The sequence below is a fragment of the Ursus arctos genome, unplaced genomic scaffold, assembly GCF_023065955.2.
Source record: "Ursus arctos isolate Adak ecotype North America unplaced genomic scaffold, UrsArc2.0 scaffold_25, whole genome shotgun sequence".
NCBI classification, from domain to species: Eukaryota; Metazoa; Chordata; class Mammalia; order Carnivora; family Ursidae; genus Ursus; species Ursus arctos.
In genome coordinates this window covers 36,096,005-36,112,458 of record NW_026622930.1, presented here as the reverse complement: position 1 = coordinate 36,112,458, position 16,454 = coordinate 36,096,005, and the positions used below count along the sequence as shown (strand labels likewise).

The 16,454-nt window shown below is 37.4% G+C and overlaps 1 protein-coding gene across 1 annotated transcript in view; it reads right to left on the bottom strand.

Annotated features, from left to right (window-relative positions):
* KCNH5 (potassium voltage-gated channel subfamily H member 5) overlaps positions 1–16,454 on the bottom strand; it is a 277,122-nt gene that overhangs the window by 242,686 nt on the left and 17,982 nt on the right. The window contains exon 2 of the mRNA XM_026486888.2: positions 7,488–7,611. Within this exon, the coding sequence (XP_026342673.1) occupies positions 7,488–7,611 (124 nt within the window). The remainder of the gene's footprint in view (positions 1–7,487; positions 7,612–16,454) is intronic.

The window sequence follows — 16,454 nt, the reverse complement described above, 5'->3', positions numbered from 1 at the left end:
TAAAGGATTATTAATGAGCCTCCCAGAGGGGGGAAAAATGTATTTGAAAGCATCTATATACTCCAATCCTCCCTACCTATTGTTCTTCTCACCCTTCTAAAAAATAAACAAACAAACAAAAAAACAGAAGGGGCTTTTAAAAATCTCGGGTTGGGGCGCGTGGGTAGCGCAGTCCTTAAGTGTCTGCCTTCGGCTCAGGGCGTGATCCCGGCGTTATGGGATGGAGCCCCACATCGGGCTCCTCTGCTGGGAGCCTGCTTCTTCCTCTCCCACTCCCCTGCTTGTGTTCCCTCTCTCGCTGGCTATCTCTCTGTCACATAAATAAATAAAATCTTTAAAAAAAAAAAAATCTCCGGTCAATCAAAAGTAAAATGCTAACGTGGTTTCTACCTAACCTATGATAGCTTGTCTTGATGTCTTGAATGTCAGGGGTTCTGGGGGTCACGAGATAAGATCAGAAGCTTTTAAATACCCTCCCCCCAAAACCTACAATCTCTTTTAAATATGCAATACATTTTGTGTCCTTCAACAAATAGCAAAACAGTCCAAAGGCTTGGAAACGCAATTATTAGACAATAAAATGGACTAGATTTGAAATTCCTTCCAATCCTGAAATGTCATTAGAATGTTTTTCTGAAATTTAGGCAAAACAAAAATGAAATGGTACCTAGCACACATCAGATTTTTAAAAATAGAAATGTAGGGGGCACCTGGGTGGCTCTGTTAGTTAAGCGTCCTACTCTTGATTTCCGCTCAGGTCATGATCTCAGGGTCCTGGGATGGACCCCCAAGTCGGGCTCCCTGCTCAGCATGGAGTCTGCTTCTCCGTCCCCCTCTGCTCCTCCCCCTGCTCTCTCTCTCTCTCAAATAAATACACAAATAAAAAAAATTTTTTTAAGTACATACTATTATGTACTATTATGAAGTACAAGGATGTAGGAAAATAGTAACACTCCCTTGTGGCTGCTGACAGTGGAAGCAGAAAGGTGCTCTGGACAGAAATCTGGCAGCAGTTAATCTACACATTCTGCATACACTCTACCACCGAGCAATCCTATTTCTGGGTATAGGGACCGATGATTTTTCACATGGGGCCACAAGATGTGTATAAGGATGCTTGTTGTTGAACGTAGCAAACTGTCAGAAGTTGGAGCTCGCGACTACTAGAATGGATAATAAAACAGAAGGCTGGGAAGATACTGGAGCATTATACGTCAGACATAATGAAATAGATTATCACATGGCAATGTAAAAACAGCTCAAAAACTTAATAATGTTGAGAGAAAACAGTAAGAAACTATCAATCTTACTGCATGGTATGAATTATGTAGATTTTAAAAACAAACACGAAGTAACATTTTTAAAAAACACGTATTTAATAAACAAATGGAAGATGGATTGGAAAGACACACAGTAAACACAATAGAAGGAATAACTATGGAAAAGGACGGGGGATGGATTAAAGGGGAAAAGAAATAAAAGGCAAGAAAAAGAAATAAAATAAAATGGAGACTTTGCCCAGAGGGATCATAATATTATTGGGACAAACTGGGGAGTAAGTTTAGTTTAATTCCATGCACCTGATCTAATGGGAGACCAATTGGGAAGGGCAAAGAAGGAACAAGGAAATGGAAGAACTAAATATTAGCCTCTTCATGTCATAAAATCACAAATTAATTTTTTCATTTTCCCAAACAACTCATATTTGAGTATATTAAATGTAGAACATTAATTTTTATCAGTCACTACTTTAATCCATCTAATGCAAGTTGTATAAAAAGATGATTTATTGGGGGCGCCTGGGTGGCACAGCGGTTAAAGCGTCTGCCTTCGGCTCAGGGCGTGATCCCGGCGTTGTGGGATCGAGCCCCACATCAGGCTCTTCTGCTATGAGCCTGCTTCTTCCTCTCCCACTCCCCCTGCTTGTGTTCCCTCTCTCACTGGCTGTCTCTATCTCTGTCGAATAAATAAATAAAATCTTAAAAAAAAAAAAGATGATTTATTTTTCCGCATATAAATGTCATATCGTTTCCTCACAGACTGATGCTCACTGATTGGTAGTTTCGTATTCTGTTATGTTTGCCTAAAACTTCTCATTATTAAAATCAGTAAAATTCTTTGAATGATTTGCAAGGCTAACCTCAGTGTCAAACTAGTTATCTCCAACTAGAATTGCAGTGATTCCAAACTTTATGACTCTTAGCTTTAACAATATATTATATATATATAACACGTATAATCTATGCATGTATATAACTTTTTTCTTTCCTTCTTTTCTTGTTTCCTTGTGCATGATAGTCAAAGGTTTTTACAGATTTATATAGGAAATAGAAAAAAGCCATATGTAAAAAATCAGAATGTAAATACTGTTCTGTGAACTATTTTTTTGTTTGCTTGGTTGATTTTTTTTTACTTAAAAAATATGTTTTTAGCTTCTTTCAGTGTCTTATCCTTCCAACATATGATTTAGAAAGTTTGACTTTGCCATAATATTTTTTAGCAGACCTACTGGACATTTTGACTATTTCTAGGACTTTATTCTTCTAAAAAATGCTGCAGTAAACGTAAAATGGGTAGAGTTTAATTTTAAAAGGGGACAAGGAGGTTTAAAAGGGGAGTGCATTAAAATAAATTATGCCTATAAGAAAACCTAGTAATGTTCAAATATCATCTGCTCATGTATCAGATGCTAGTCTTCATTGTTCTGTGAAGGCATTAAACTGGTTGCAATTTTTAGATCAGCAAAACACATTAGGTGTTTTGTGCAATCAAGTAATAATCACTTACATTAATAACATTATCATTTCAGGGGCACCTGGGTGGCTCAGTCAGCTGAGCAGCTGATTCTTGGTTTCAGTTCAGGTCATGATCTCAGGGTCCTGAGATCAAGCCCCACAAAGGGCTACCTGCTCAGCGGGGAGTCTGTGGATTCTCTCCCTCCCTCTGCCCCTCCCCCACACTTGTGCACATGCTCTCTCTTTCTCTCTCTCTCAAATAAATAAATAAATCTTTTTTAAAGGGGCACCTGGGTGGCTTAGCCGTTAAGCTTCTGCCTTTGGCTCAGGGCATGATCCCAGAGTCCTGGGATCGAGCCCCGCTTCGGGCTCCTCTGTTGAGAGCCTGCTTCTATCGTCTCCCACTCCCCCTGCTTGTGTTCCCTCTCTCGCTGGCTGTCTCTCTCTGTGTCAAATAAATAAATAAAAACTTTTGAAAAAAAAATCTTTTTTAAAATTCTTTAAAAAAAAAGACTATTATCATTTTGAAAATGCCATCTCTAACAATAGTGAAGAAGAACTGGGGGGAAGGTTTGCATACTTCTTCCCACAGTAAAAAGCATAACATAACCCAAAGCTCTCCGCTCTCTCACCCACCTTAAACGCCATAACACATGGGATGAAATACAATAAACAAAAGCATGTTATACAGAAGCATGTGAGACCTAGGCTGGGCTTTATTGCAACGCAAGCCAATCTAATTCAACAAATACAAACACAAAACACTGAGCTCTGTCCTTGGTGCATACGAAGTGAACAAGATGAAATACCTACCTTAAAGACATTTATAATCTAACACTGGTGGTGGGAGGAAGAAAGCAGCTCTTTTAGAGGAGAGAATATGCTAATATAACATGCAAGAATTTTTTTAATGAACGCTTTTGTAGGACACATTGCACATGCCAACGAAAAGAGACTGGAAGTAGAGGCAGATACACAAAATTAAGAGATGGGAGCAGAACTTCACAATATATCGAGATATGAAGAGGAATATGGCTCAAAAATGACAAAAGCAGTAGCAATGAAAACCCTGAGGGATAAGGAAAGCTAGTTTAAGGCCAGATGATAATGCCAAATAATGAACCACAAGTGCATCAGAGGAGGACAATCTTGTTGAAGGCGTCAAAAATACCTTCAGGTGGAAGACGGCATCTGAAACAGGCATGGTGTGATGATGGGATGTCCACAGTTCAAAAAGAAGAAATGGGTATGGAAGAATCGACAGTCCCTGGAACTCTCTATAGAGCCTGTTCCATAAGTAACACTTATCATAAAACTCACCTTTTCCTAACCTAAAGCCCGCTGACACATAAGAAAACAGAGAAGCTCAATACAGACCTCAACCTCCCAGAACTTAGAACACACAGCTTAGTGGCAGTGCCACTGGGAGCTAATATTCATCCAATGGGAGAAAAAGGCACCAAGACATCAATGCTACCAAAGGCAGTTTCTCCATAAGGGGGGCCACAGTTTTCCATCACTCTTGCTTACCAATTTCAGACCTGGGAGTGAAGATTGAATGTGAAAATAACTTTAGAGATAAAAACGAGGATTGTGGGGACCAGATAAATGAAGGAAGAAGATGTTCGAAGAAACTATTTCTCAATCCTGGCTAAGTATCAGAATTGTCTGAAGCCAATGGTTAAAGGTACTGATACCTGCCCCCACCTCCCACCTTGGGGGATTCTGATTGAAAACGTGATTCCCAGAGGTGAGGTCTGGGAATCTATGTGGTGCAAAACCTCTCCAAGTGATTCCTATGTGTAGTCAGGTTTAGTCTCATTGGCATAATATGAAATCCCTGGCTTCCATGAAGATGCAGGATATATAATTTTTTTCAGCATAAATATATAGAAAAAAAGACAAATAAATCATTGTATTTCCCTGGGTAAGTCCTTAAACATAATTCTACCTCAGTTTTCTGCTCTGAAAAACAAAGGATTTGGAGTAGAAAATAATTTAGATCCCTTATAGTTCCAAAATAACATGATTTTGGTGCTTAGTTCAGTGAGAGCCTTGAAGAAAAATTAACTCAAGGAAAAAACATCCCATCTGGCCTTACTGAAATATTGTGGACAAGTTTTCGGATCTAAATTGGTTCCTTTATAGAATTTCCTTTTCTTTTATATGATCTTTTTTCATAATACTTTCTTTAAACTCACAGATATGGCATATTTTAGAAAGAATTGTTATAAATAATGTAAATGCCAGATTCTGTTTTACATAAGCCAAACAAAATAGCAACGGTACAATGTACCAACATTACAAAGTACATGTGATTTTCACAGGATGTAAAAACTTCATTTTGACACTCTTTAAATGTTCATGAATTATGTCCTACTTGGTTGCGGGCTGTTTACCCTGTTCAAGACAGTTTTAGCAGCTCAGGAAGTGCTGATGTCATCAGTGGTTCTCTGACAGAGGATGCTCCTTTGATCACTCAGCACCTAGAAAAGTTCATGGCTCATCGTATAGTCAAAAAATATTTATTGCATGAATTAATAGATTTACAGATGTGCAAAAATCTTTTTCTTTGCACAAGTTCCCCCCATGGCTCTTAAACTATGTATTTCCACTGACAATCTAGTCTCCTTGATATTCTAATACAATTTTTACTCTACAGTTTTTATATGTGACTAAATAGATTGTGGTATCAATGGGGGGAGAAGGGGGGGACAACAGTCTCCCCACCAACAAGCAATTCTTGGGACACCAGCTGGTTGTATCATCAGCTAGACCCCAAGATCTGATCTTTACTGCCCACCTGCTTGTACTCACCGACCTTTCTCCCACGTTTTTCCTTAAGCTCTTCCTTCCAGCTTGTCTCTTAACTCAAGCAAATGGAAAACGAAACCGTCCCTCCAGCAAAAGCGGCTGCGCTGACAAGACCTCCAGCCCGCCAGCCACACGCACCAGTTTGAGCGTCACCCCTGACTCGCGCCTGCGCAGATGGACCACGGAGCGCCCTCTGGAACGACCCACCACTACCTTCACCTCATTATAATACTAAAATCTCTGCCCTTGGAGGAGCACAAGCCTCATTTACATAACATACAATGTGCATATAGGCATGTTTTTCCTGACCTTATGCCCACCTGTACATTCGAAGACAAGACTTCCCTAACTATTCATCCTTACCGTAAATTAAAGGAATCTATTCACCCTCGTTCTGCGGAGTCACGGCTTTGGAAGCCATTCCCAGTGATGTCCTTATTTGCTGCAAATACAGTTTTGTCTGTGTGACAACTCCACCTGGTACAGTTTCTGACTCACCGAGGAACGAGCTCACATTGGTTCGGTCACAGTTGTTCTATAATTCAACTGAATTCTGACGCTGTCTATCCAAAGATAGCATAACTCCACAGGTTAAAGGTTCGGTCCTACAAGACCACCCCCCACCCCCACTCAGTTGAAAGCACAAGTTGATACCTGTACTTCTGACCTACCAACTACAGACTGGAGGTTTCCACAACCCTCTTGGGTTTGATTAATTTGCTAGGGCAGCACACGGAGCTCAGAGAAATATTTTACCTACTAGATCACTGGTTTAGATCAAGAAGCGCTGATGCCATCAGTGGTTCTCTGACAGAGTTTGCGCCTTTGATCATTCACTTGGTTTATTAGAAAAGACACAACTCAGGCATAGCTAGATCCAGGAGACGCACAGGCAAGGTGTGGGGGAAAGCACGGAGTTCCATGCTGTCTCCAGGTGCTCCACTCTCCCAGCTCCTCCACACGCTCACCAACCCAGAATCTCTCTGAACCCTGTCCTTCGGTATTTTTATGGAGGCTTCACTACATAGTCATGACTGATTAAATCCTTGACCATTGGCAATTAATTCAGCCTCCAGCCCCGTCCCTTCCCTAGAGGTTGGAAGGTCGAGGGGCTGGAGTCCTGAAAGCTTCAACTCTCCAATTACCTGGATGGTTCCCCAAGGCATAGCCTCCATACTAAGGTTACTTAAGGGCTTTCCAAAGGTCTCCATTAACATAATAAAAGGCACCTTAATCGTTCTTATCACAGGAAATTCTAAGGGTTTTAAGAGACCTGTGCCAGGAACCATGTCAAAAGACAAATATATATTTCTTATTATAAATAAATCCCAATATCACGGAAAGTATAAGCACAGGATTTTCCCTTTATCTGGGGAGGATCCATTCTAAGACCCCCCCATCCACTGTGGATGTCTGAAATCGTAGATAGTACCTAACACTCTATAAACTGTTTTTTTCTATACATACGTACCTATAATAAAAGTTTAATTTATACATTAGGCAAAGGAAGATATTAATAATAATAACTAATTATAAAATAGAACAATTATAACAATATACTGTAATAAAAATTAGGTGAGTGTGGTCTCTCTCTTTCTCTAAGCATCTAATTGTATTGTACTCACCTTCCTTGTGAAGATGTGAAATGAGAAAATGCAGGAGCATTTTCATAGGAAATAGCATAGCATTTCATAGGAAATGAGAGGCAGTGAGGTGAATGATGTAGGCATCAGAAGGAGGAGCATCTGCTCCTGGAAGTGGTGAACTGTGGATAACAAATTACTGAAAGCATGAAACCACAGGAAACAAAACCGCAGGAAGCAAAAACCACAGGGAAGCAAAACCTGGGTCGAGTAGACTACTGTCAGTTTAGCCTGTAGCCACATTCAGCATTTACTTAAATTTTACAGAAGATTCCTGAGCTGTTCTATTACCTACCTGCAAGTGCTGCTTTTCTGCATGACGTCAGCTCGATGATAGCCAGAAAGTTTGCAAAAACCGTCATTACTATAAACTACAGGCCAATCCACAATCTGGGCATTTCCCAGTAAGAAACTCGATTCTAAAGAAGAAAGAAGGAAAAGGAAGTTTTTTATCTTCATTTAACAATGTACTTCTTTCAAGTAAATAAAAAGACAAATTTATAGACAAATGCAACTATGGTTTGTTATGGTACAAATAATAAAGCCTATTCTTAAGATTGACATAATCAGTTTAGCATGATTATCAAATGAGATCTGCAATAAGTACAAGATTTGCATACAAAAATCTGTTGGGAAAAAAAAAGCCAGTTTATAATACCTCATTGCATTCAAGTATATTCTAAGCTATGAAAAGCAAGTATGGTTAATATTAAGTAAATGTTAATAACTATGATAATTACACCTAAAAACAGATTAATTTATTTAGATTAGGGCCAGAGTCACTTCTCCACTAATTGAGAAAACTTAACTTGATAATATTAAGGCAGATTTGTATGACTGCTCCAAAAATTCTATTGTAATTTTGACATCATGGGACAAATTGTCCATTAAATTGATCTTGAGAAGTCTAATTTAAAATAACATTGAGGAAGGGCGCCTGGGTGGCTCAGTTGATTAAGCTTCTGACCCTTGGTTTCATCTCAGCTCATGACCTCATGGGTCATGAGATGGAGCCCCACAGAGGGCTGTATGCTCAGTGGGGAGTGTGCTTGAGATTCTCTCCCTCTGACCCTCTCCCCTACCCCTCCCCCCACTTGCTCACGTGCTCGCTCTCTCTCTCAAATAAATAAATAAATCTCCAAAAAAAATTTAAAATAACATTGAAGATTCCTTTTTTAAAATAAAATTATTCACATATATTATTTTCAACCACATTCCACACAGAATTTGTAAACTATCATTATTGTAAATAAAAGGAACGTCTCTGGTCTATTTTGCATGGAGAAGTGACTTGCTTTAGGTATAAAATAAAACATAATAAAAACAAAGAGGGAGGTAAACCATAAGAGAATCTTAAATATAGAGAACAGACTGAGGATTGCTGGAGGGCAGGTGGGTGGAGGGATGGGCTAAATGGGGGAATGGGCATTAAGGAGGGCACTTACTGGGATGAGCACTGGGGTTATATGTAAGTAATAAATCACTAAATTCTACCCCTGAAACCAATACTACACTGTATGTTAACCAACTTGAATTTAAATTTTAAAAAATTAATACAAAAAATAATCTTTTGATATCAACCTCGATTAAAAATTGAATATTTAAAAAGAGTAAATTTTAAGGGAAGACTATACTTCAAAAATTCAAAATACCAAAAATATCTCCTTTGAACTCATATTCAAAATAGTGTCCTAAAAGGGAAATTAAGCTACGAGTTTAAGGCTTTAAGTTTAAATCCTGACTCGAAGTTGGTCTTCATCAAAATAACGATGCAATTCAACATTTACTAAGTAGCTGCTAAGTAAAAGGCACTACGCTAGGTCAGACAATAGGACAGAATAAAGACCAATAAAACATACCCTTTACTCTCAAAAAAAATTACATGTTAAGAAAAATAAATATGTAACAACCAATAGTAATTTATCAGAATAGATGCTAAATCTAGAAGCATTGGACAAAATATGGCAAAAATCTGTTTCAAGGTACTAAAAACAACCAAAAGTAGACAGAAACTGAAAAAAAGACAAACCCTTAGGAAAAAAAGAGATACATTAAATAAGATACTCATTTAACTGTCCATTCCCCAGAGAGCAAATTTCCAGTTTATGCAGATCCTTGGTGGTAGAGCTCAAGCAGAAAAGTCTTATGGGACTAAATAGTCAAAAGTCACAATTTAGGGCTGCTAGACCGGCTTGAAGTGGAGGGGGAAATCCTTTAACATATGGAGCTGTAAACCTGTATACAAATTTACCTCAAATTCTTCTCTGTGATCTGAACTATGCATGCACAAAATGAGACTACAAGAAACCTGTCTACTCTAGCAATGACTAGAAGGCAGGAGGTAAGCAGAAATTTCACCACCTTTAAAGGCTAGAAGATAAATTTTTAAGTTCAAGTCCTATCAAGCTAGAGTAGCTTGGTAGATACCTCAAGTTCTCCATTTAAGCCACAGAAGGTCATGCTTTAGAAATAAGAAACAAGTCCCGGGATAATGGGCTATAACCTGGGACTAAGATTAAAAATTAGAAAATACATTAACACTAAAAAAAAAAAAAAGGCTAAAATCATGATCAAGGAAACCCACCAGTAATTTAACTACCTACTCTCTACAGTGTATGAACACAGTGTCCGGTATACACCTAAAAACTATTAGGCATGCAAGGAAACAGAAAACTTTTATGATAATCCAGGGGAAAAAATAAACAATGGAGGGGTCAATATGGGAACATAGAAATTAACAATATAACCTCTGGCATAAAAAAATTCATTGGATAGGTTTAACAGTAGATTGAACACTAAAAACGAACAGTTTAAAAACATATCAATGCCAGTGATTCCAAACTGAAGCAAAAAGAGAAAGAGATTAAAAGATGTTCCATAGGACAACACCAAGCAGTCTAAACATATGTAGTTGAGTCAGGGGGAAAAAAAGACAGAATAGGGCACAAACGTTATATGAATAAAAGATGACTAAAATTTTTCAAACTGCATGAAAAATAACAACATAGAGATCTTAGTTCATAAACCTCAAGCAAGATAAATGCAAGCAAAGCCACAGTAGAAAGATGGGCAACCGTAAAGCTGAAAATAAAAAAGAAGGGAAAAAAGTCTTTTAAACATCCAAAGAAAAAAGATTATTTAAATATGTTTGGAAAGTATTGGGGAAATAATAATTACAGCATACATTCATGAATAACACAGATGACCACAAAACAATAAAATGACATCTATAAAATCTTGAGAGGAAAATATTTATCAACTTAGATTTTCATGTAGAGCAAAGGTATCCTTCAAAATCGAAGGCAAAATAGACACATTCAGAAGCAAAACAAAGAATTCATTGTCAGCAGAATCACAGTAAAACAAATGTGGTAGGTGTTTTAGCTGAAAAGAAAAAAAATCAAAATAATAATGATGACGACACTCACAAAAAATGTCAAGAAGGTAAAAACAAACAACTGGTAAGGCGAACAGAAAGCAAACCACCATGGGCGCCTGGGTGGCTCAACAGGTTGAGCGTCCAACTCTTGATTTTGGCTCTGGTCATGATCTCGAGGTCATGATCTCAAGGTGTCATGGGATAGAGCCCTGCATTGGGCTCCACACTCAGTGGGGCGTCTGCTTGAGATTCTCTCTCTCCCTCTCCATTTGCCCCTAGACAAAAAGAGAGCTGTCCATGCTCATGAATTGAAACTGAATATTTTTAAGACATCAATTCTCTGCAAATTGATCTATAGATTCAATACAATCCCAATGAAAATGCCAATAGGCTTTTTTGAAGTAATTGACAAAGTAATCATAAAATGTTTATGAAAGTACAAATTATCTAAAATAATCCAAAATAAAATCTGAAAAAGAAGAATCAAGTTGGGGAAACATACAACCAGATTAAAAAGTTCAGAGATAGACCCTCACATGAATAGTCAATTGACTTTTTGCCAAAGCAGTTTAATGGGTAAAGAAAAGTCTTCCCAATGAACTGTGCTAAAACAACTATATGACCACATGAGCAAAAATTGAACCACGACTGCTACCTCACACCACACACACACAAAAACAATTTAAAATGGGTGATTGACCTAAATAGAAAGGTGAAAACTAAAAAGAAAGTAGAGGAGAAAATCTTTGCCACTTTAAGGAAGACAAGAATTTCTTAGATAAGACTCATACAGCAATCACCATAATAGAAAGTGTTGATAAATAAATTAGACATCATCAAATGAAAATCAGCTCCTCATTCAAGGACATTGTCAAAAGAGTGAAAAGGAAATCCACAGACTGAGAAGAAATACTTACAATACAGGTATCTGAGAAAGAACTCCTATCCAGAACATACCCAAAAATCCTACAAAAAGACAAATGACCCAATGAACAAAATGGGCAGATGACTCAAACAGACATTTCCCAAAAGAAGATAAATAATGGCCAAAAACCATAAGAATAAGATGCCCATCATCATCAGACATCAGGGAAATACAAATTAAAAGCATAATGATAGATCACTCCTCAACCACTAGGATGGCTATAAAGGTTAATAATACAAAATGTTGATGAGAATGTGAAACAACTGAAACTCTCTGTAAAATTATTAACGAGAATATAAAATGGAAAAATCCCTTTGAAAAATAGTTTCTTGTAGAGTTAAATATTTAACTATGACCCAGAAATTTCTTTCTTAGGCATTTATTCAGTGAAATGAAAACACATGTTAACAATAAGACTTGTAGAAAATGTTCACATCACATTTATTCATAGCAGCCAAAAATTGAACACAATGCAAATGTCCATCACAAGAGAATGGATTAAAAATTGTGACATATTCATACAAAAAAAGCTACTCAGCTCTAAAATGGAACTACGCATACATGCAACAACATGGGTGTATCTGATAAACACTATAATGATTGAAAGAAGCCAGAAGGTATAATTTCATTCATCTGAAGTTTAAATACAGGCAAAGCTAACCTATGGTGATAGGGATCAGAGCAATAATTGCTAAAGGGAACGGGTAGGGGAACTGAGACGAAAGAGGAAAAAGGAACTTTCTGGGAAAGGTCATTTTTCTCCATCTTTATAGAGATATAAGTTACACAAGTGTATACATTTATCAAAATCAATTGAACTGTACACTTAAGATTTGTGTATTTTATCACATATAAATTAATTACCTCAAATTTAAAAGAAAACACAAAGAAGACAAAAGACCAGAGATTCAGAAGTTTTAGGAAAACTGTGAAATGAACCTTAGCTACAAGAATGGTAATACTACCTTTTCTTGTTACATAGGGTGGTTAAAGTAGAGATTAAAATGAGCTTCCCACAAAAAATGCTTCATAAAGTATAAATTCCTCTATAAATATATGACATTTTCATTTATATATAGCATCAAGTAGAGTTATAATGTGATCATGGAAAATTAACTTTTCTCCTCTTAGCCCAGGCTGGGTCCTACTCAGTTTACTCCCACTAACCCATATGCTCTCCACTTCATGACTAGCAGCTGTGCAGTCCATTCAGCTACATGGTCTCCCTACCTCAACTTGTTTGTCACACTAAAGTTCACTTGTCCCCCCAAATCCCTGTCTCCATCCTACCACTCCTCATCCAGATCAAGACTCCCAAGTGCTTACATCATCAGATTCTCTCCCAGACTTAGAACTCTTAGACAGCTCCACTCTCCCTACTTATACAAACATACTTCTCATTATTTCTAAAGTCCATACTATTGCAGTTAAGTCAGTTTTCTCATTATGACCCCAAAATATACTCACCCATGATGTCTATTACCCACTTGAAATGCTTTCCCCCATCCCTTTACCTATTAAAACCTTTCAGAACCAGCTCACTCTACCTTCTCTATGACACAATCAATGAGTACCACTCAGCCTACCTCCCCCTCTGGTTACCGCCATGTCTGTCTCCAACTCTTCACTGGACAAACTTTCCATAAAAGTTGTCTATTCTCATTGTTTCCATCTTCTCAGCTCCTATTCACTCGACTCACTCCTATCTGGTTCTTTCCTTACCACTCCAGGACAACCAAGATCACCGGTAATCTCTCCATGTCACCAAACCCAAAGGATGTTTTTTATCATCTCACTTGACAATTCAGAAGCACTGGTAACCACTCCCTCTTTAAAATTTCTTGACCCTTAGCTTTTATAAAATGACTTTCCCCCAGTTCTCTGAATAGTCCTCCATCATCTTTGCAGGTTCAACATTCTATATCCAGTGAGTATATATTAAAGTTTCTCCACATGAGTTCCTCTTATACTTCACCTGTTTCCATAGGTTCAGTAACTCATAACTTTACATCTCCAAACAAGACCTGTTTTATAAACTCTAGATCTTGATATCCACTATGAACTAGATATACTCTTAGATATCTTAAATGGACCTCAATATCTTAGAGAATGTAATTACCATCCATGCAATTATGAAAGCCAGAAATCTGGAAGCCATCTTTCAACATTCTTCTCATTATCCTTATATCTAATTCATCACCAAATCCTATTAATTTTATCTCCTCAAACTTTCAAATTTCTCCATTTCTCTGGACCCTCACTATCATCTCCCAAATCCAAGCTTCCATCACCTCTCCCCCAGATCACTCCAACAGCTATCTAATTGATTTACACCAACCCTCTCCGAGATTTCTTCAAAGGATTGTCCACACTGAAGCCAGAGAGGTCTTTCCAAATTGCCAATTGGATCATGTTCTCTCTCTGCTTTAATACCTGTCAATAGCTTATAATGGCTCTCAGAATGCTCAAATCCTTGCCATGGCCTCTGATGACTTCAAAGTCTGTCAAATCAGCCACAGTCAAATTTTTCTTATATTTTTGTAAGCTTCAAGCTTTCTTCCAACATAGGACGTTTTAATTTGCCATTCTCTCTGCCTAAACACCATTCTTTTCCTCACTTATCTGACACTTGCAGTTATTTAGAGCTTAACTCAACTGTCAGCACCTCTGTAAATCTTTCCTGACCTTCTGACCAGGTCATACCTAATAATTTTAGACATGATGCACCTCTTCCTCATTACAATTTTATACCTATTTGTGTTATGATCTGATGGATGCATATCTGCCTGTTGGACTGTAAGCTCTGTAGGACACAGTCTATGCCCATTTTGGTCCCATTCGATCCCCCTGTGCCTAAGACAGTGTCTGGTTCATAGCAGATGCTTGCTTGTTGGTTGGCTATATCAATTAACAAATGATGTATTCATGCAGGGATCTCTTTTTATATCATTGGTATCATGAAATTTAGTATGCGATGTCTCTCTAAATACTTCATATATACTACTTTTAACTTCTCAGATAATATAGTCGTTAGGATTACGAATTTTATGCCTACTGTGCCCAGAAGAGTTGCAATATAGTAATTATTGATTGATTGAAATAATTGCCTCTATCCCAGGAAATAGAAAACAAATCTTCTAAAAAATAACTAACATAAACATGAAAGGCCCTACTGAGGGAGGCTTTCTCTCCCCCAGAAACTAAGCAAACCAGTGTTTTCAAACTTTTTTAAGTTGAAGCTCATAGTAAGAAATTAATTTTATATAGTATCTCAAAATGTGTTTGCACAGGTACACACATGTACCCACACAGACACACAACTAAAAAAAATTCTCAGGCAACACTTACCACCTGAGATGTCCTCGTTTTTTATTCTATTTCAATTTTTTAGTGTGCTTGTCAGGACCCATTAAATCAATTTTATACGCCAAAGTAAGGGTATATCTCATAATATCCTCAATATCCCCAAAGCCTTGCAGACCTCCCTCTGTCATAAACAGATTTGTTTTCAAGACATTTGTTAGGATTTGGATCAGGAGCCCTATGATTGCTCCTACTTAATTTTGCTATTAAAAATATTAAACTGCTCCCACCATACCATTTTCAATAACTCTACAATGAGAAAATTAAGACTCCAGCTCAGTAGGGCCTAACTATGATTATTCATTTATTATCGATATATTATTTCACTTATATTCTAGAAACTCTATGTAATAACGTGATTAAAGTAACCTTTAGTGGAGCCCGAACTCTGTGCTAGGCATTGGGACGATGTCATGTCTGTTCTCTCTAATCTGGAAAACAACTCCATTCTGCAATGAGTCAGAGACTCACCAAGCCCAGATTCCCCAGGAACAGCAACTAGAACACAGGTTCCCTAAATTCTAATTCTTGACTGAAATATTTGCAAATTCAAACTTTTTCTAGGTGAAATTGTGTCTTTTTTTTTCTTGTAATGGAGAGTAGGAAGTCCATGAAGAAGTCCTAAAGCAACTCACTGCAGGCAGGATTAATTCTCATATTAGCTTGGAGGCAGAGTTGTTTAGGGGTAAAAAAAAAAAAAAAAAAAAAAGAAAGAAAAGAAAAAAAAGAAAGAAAAAACACACAGAAGTTGGAATCAATCCCATTTTTCAAAATATATACTTGATTTTAGCCAATAATCATAGAATATGGACTATTCAGATATTTGCCAGCTACATACTGGAGTATTTGCTCACAGGTTCAATCAGATCCAGCAACTCAGAAGAAAGTTTTTTAAACCAACTAAAGATTAAACAGATAGTCTAGGAAAAATGGTGTCCATTCATCTTTGTGCTTCAAGCTGGATTTTATTCATTTAGACCATCAGAGTAAAGTAACTATGTGTTCACTAGGCCTTACTGCAAGGTCCTAATAATTGTGCATTAGCAATATGTGCTCTAGGTCTATGGAGGACAAGCATAAGACTTGCTTTTATCATTTCTGAATGTTTTATAAAACCATAATTGAGAAAATCAGCCACAGTGCCAGGGATTTCATATAACAGGTCATCAACTGGTAAATACTCATAACAATCAAATCACCACAAGCAGCCCTGTCCCCAAACATTCTGCCGGCACTTGGATCCCCTCTCAATACTGCCAAGGGAGCTACTCTGAAAAACCGCACACACAAACTAGAGACACCAATACCTACCAGCCTGGGTAATTTATGGAGATGAAATAGAGTAATGCAAGCAAAATCTTTATAAATCAACTATTGGAGCAAAAAGTCTTTGTAATACTGGGTGTTATATGCAACTGATAAATTATTGAACACTACACCTGAAACTAATGACGTACTATAAATTGGCCAATTGAATTTAAATTTTAAGAAAGTCTTAATAAACTAATAACTGCTATTATTTATTATGTATAAGACTCTTGTGCAACTATGTCATATATGCAAAGAGAGCTTTCTGTGTGTGAGTTCTGTATATG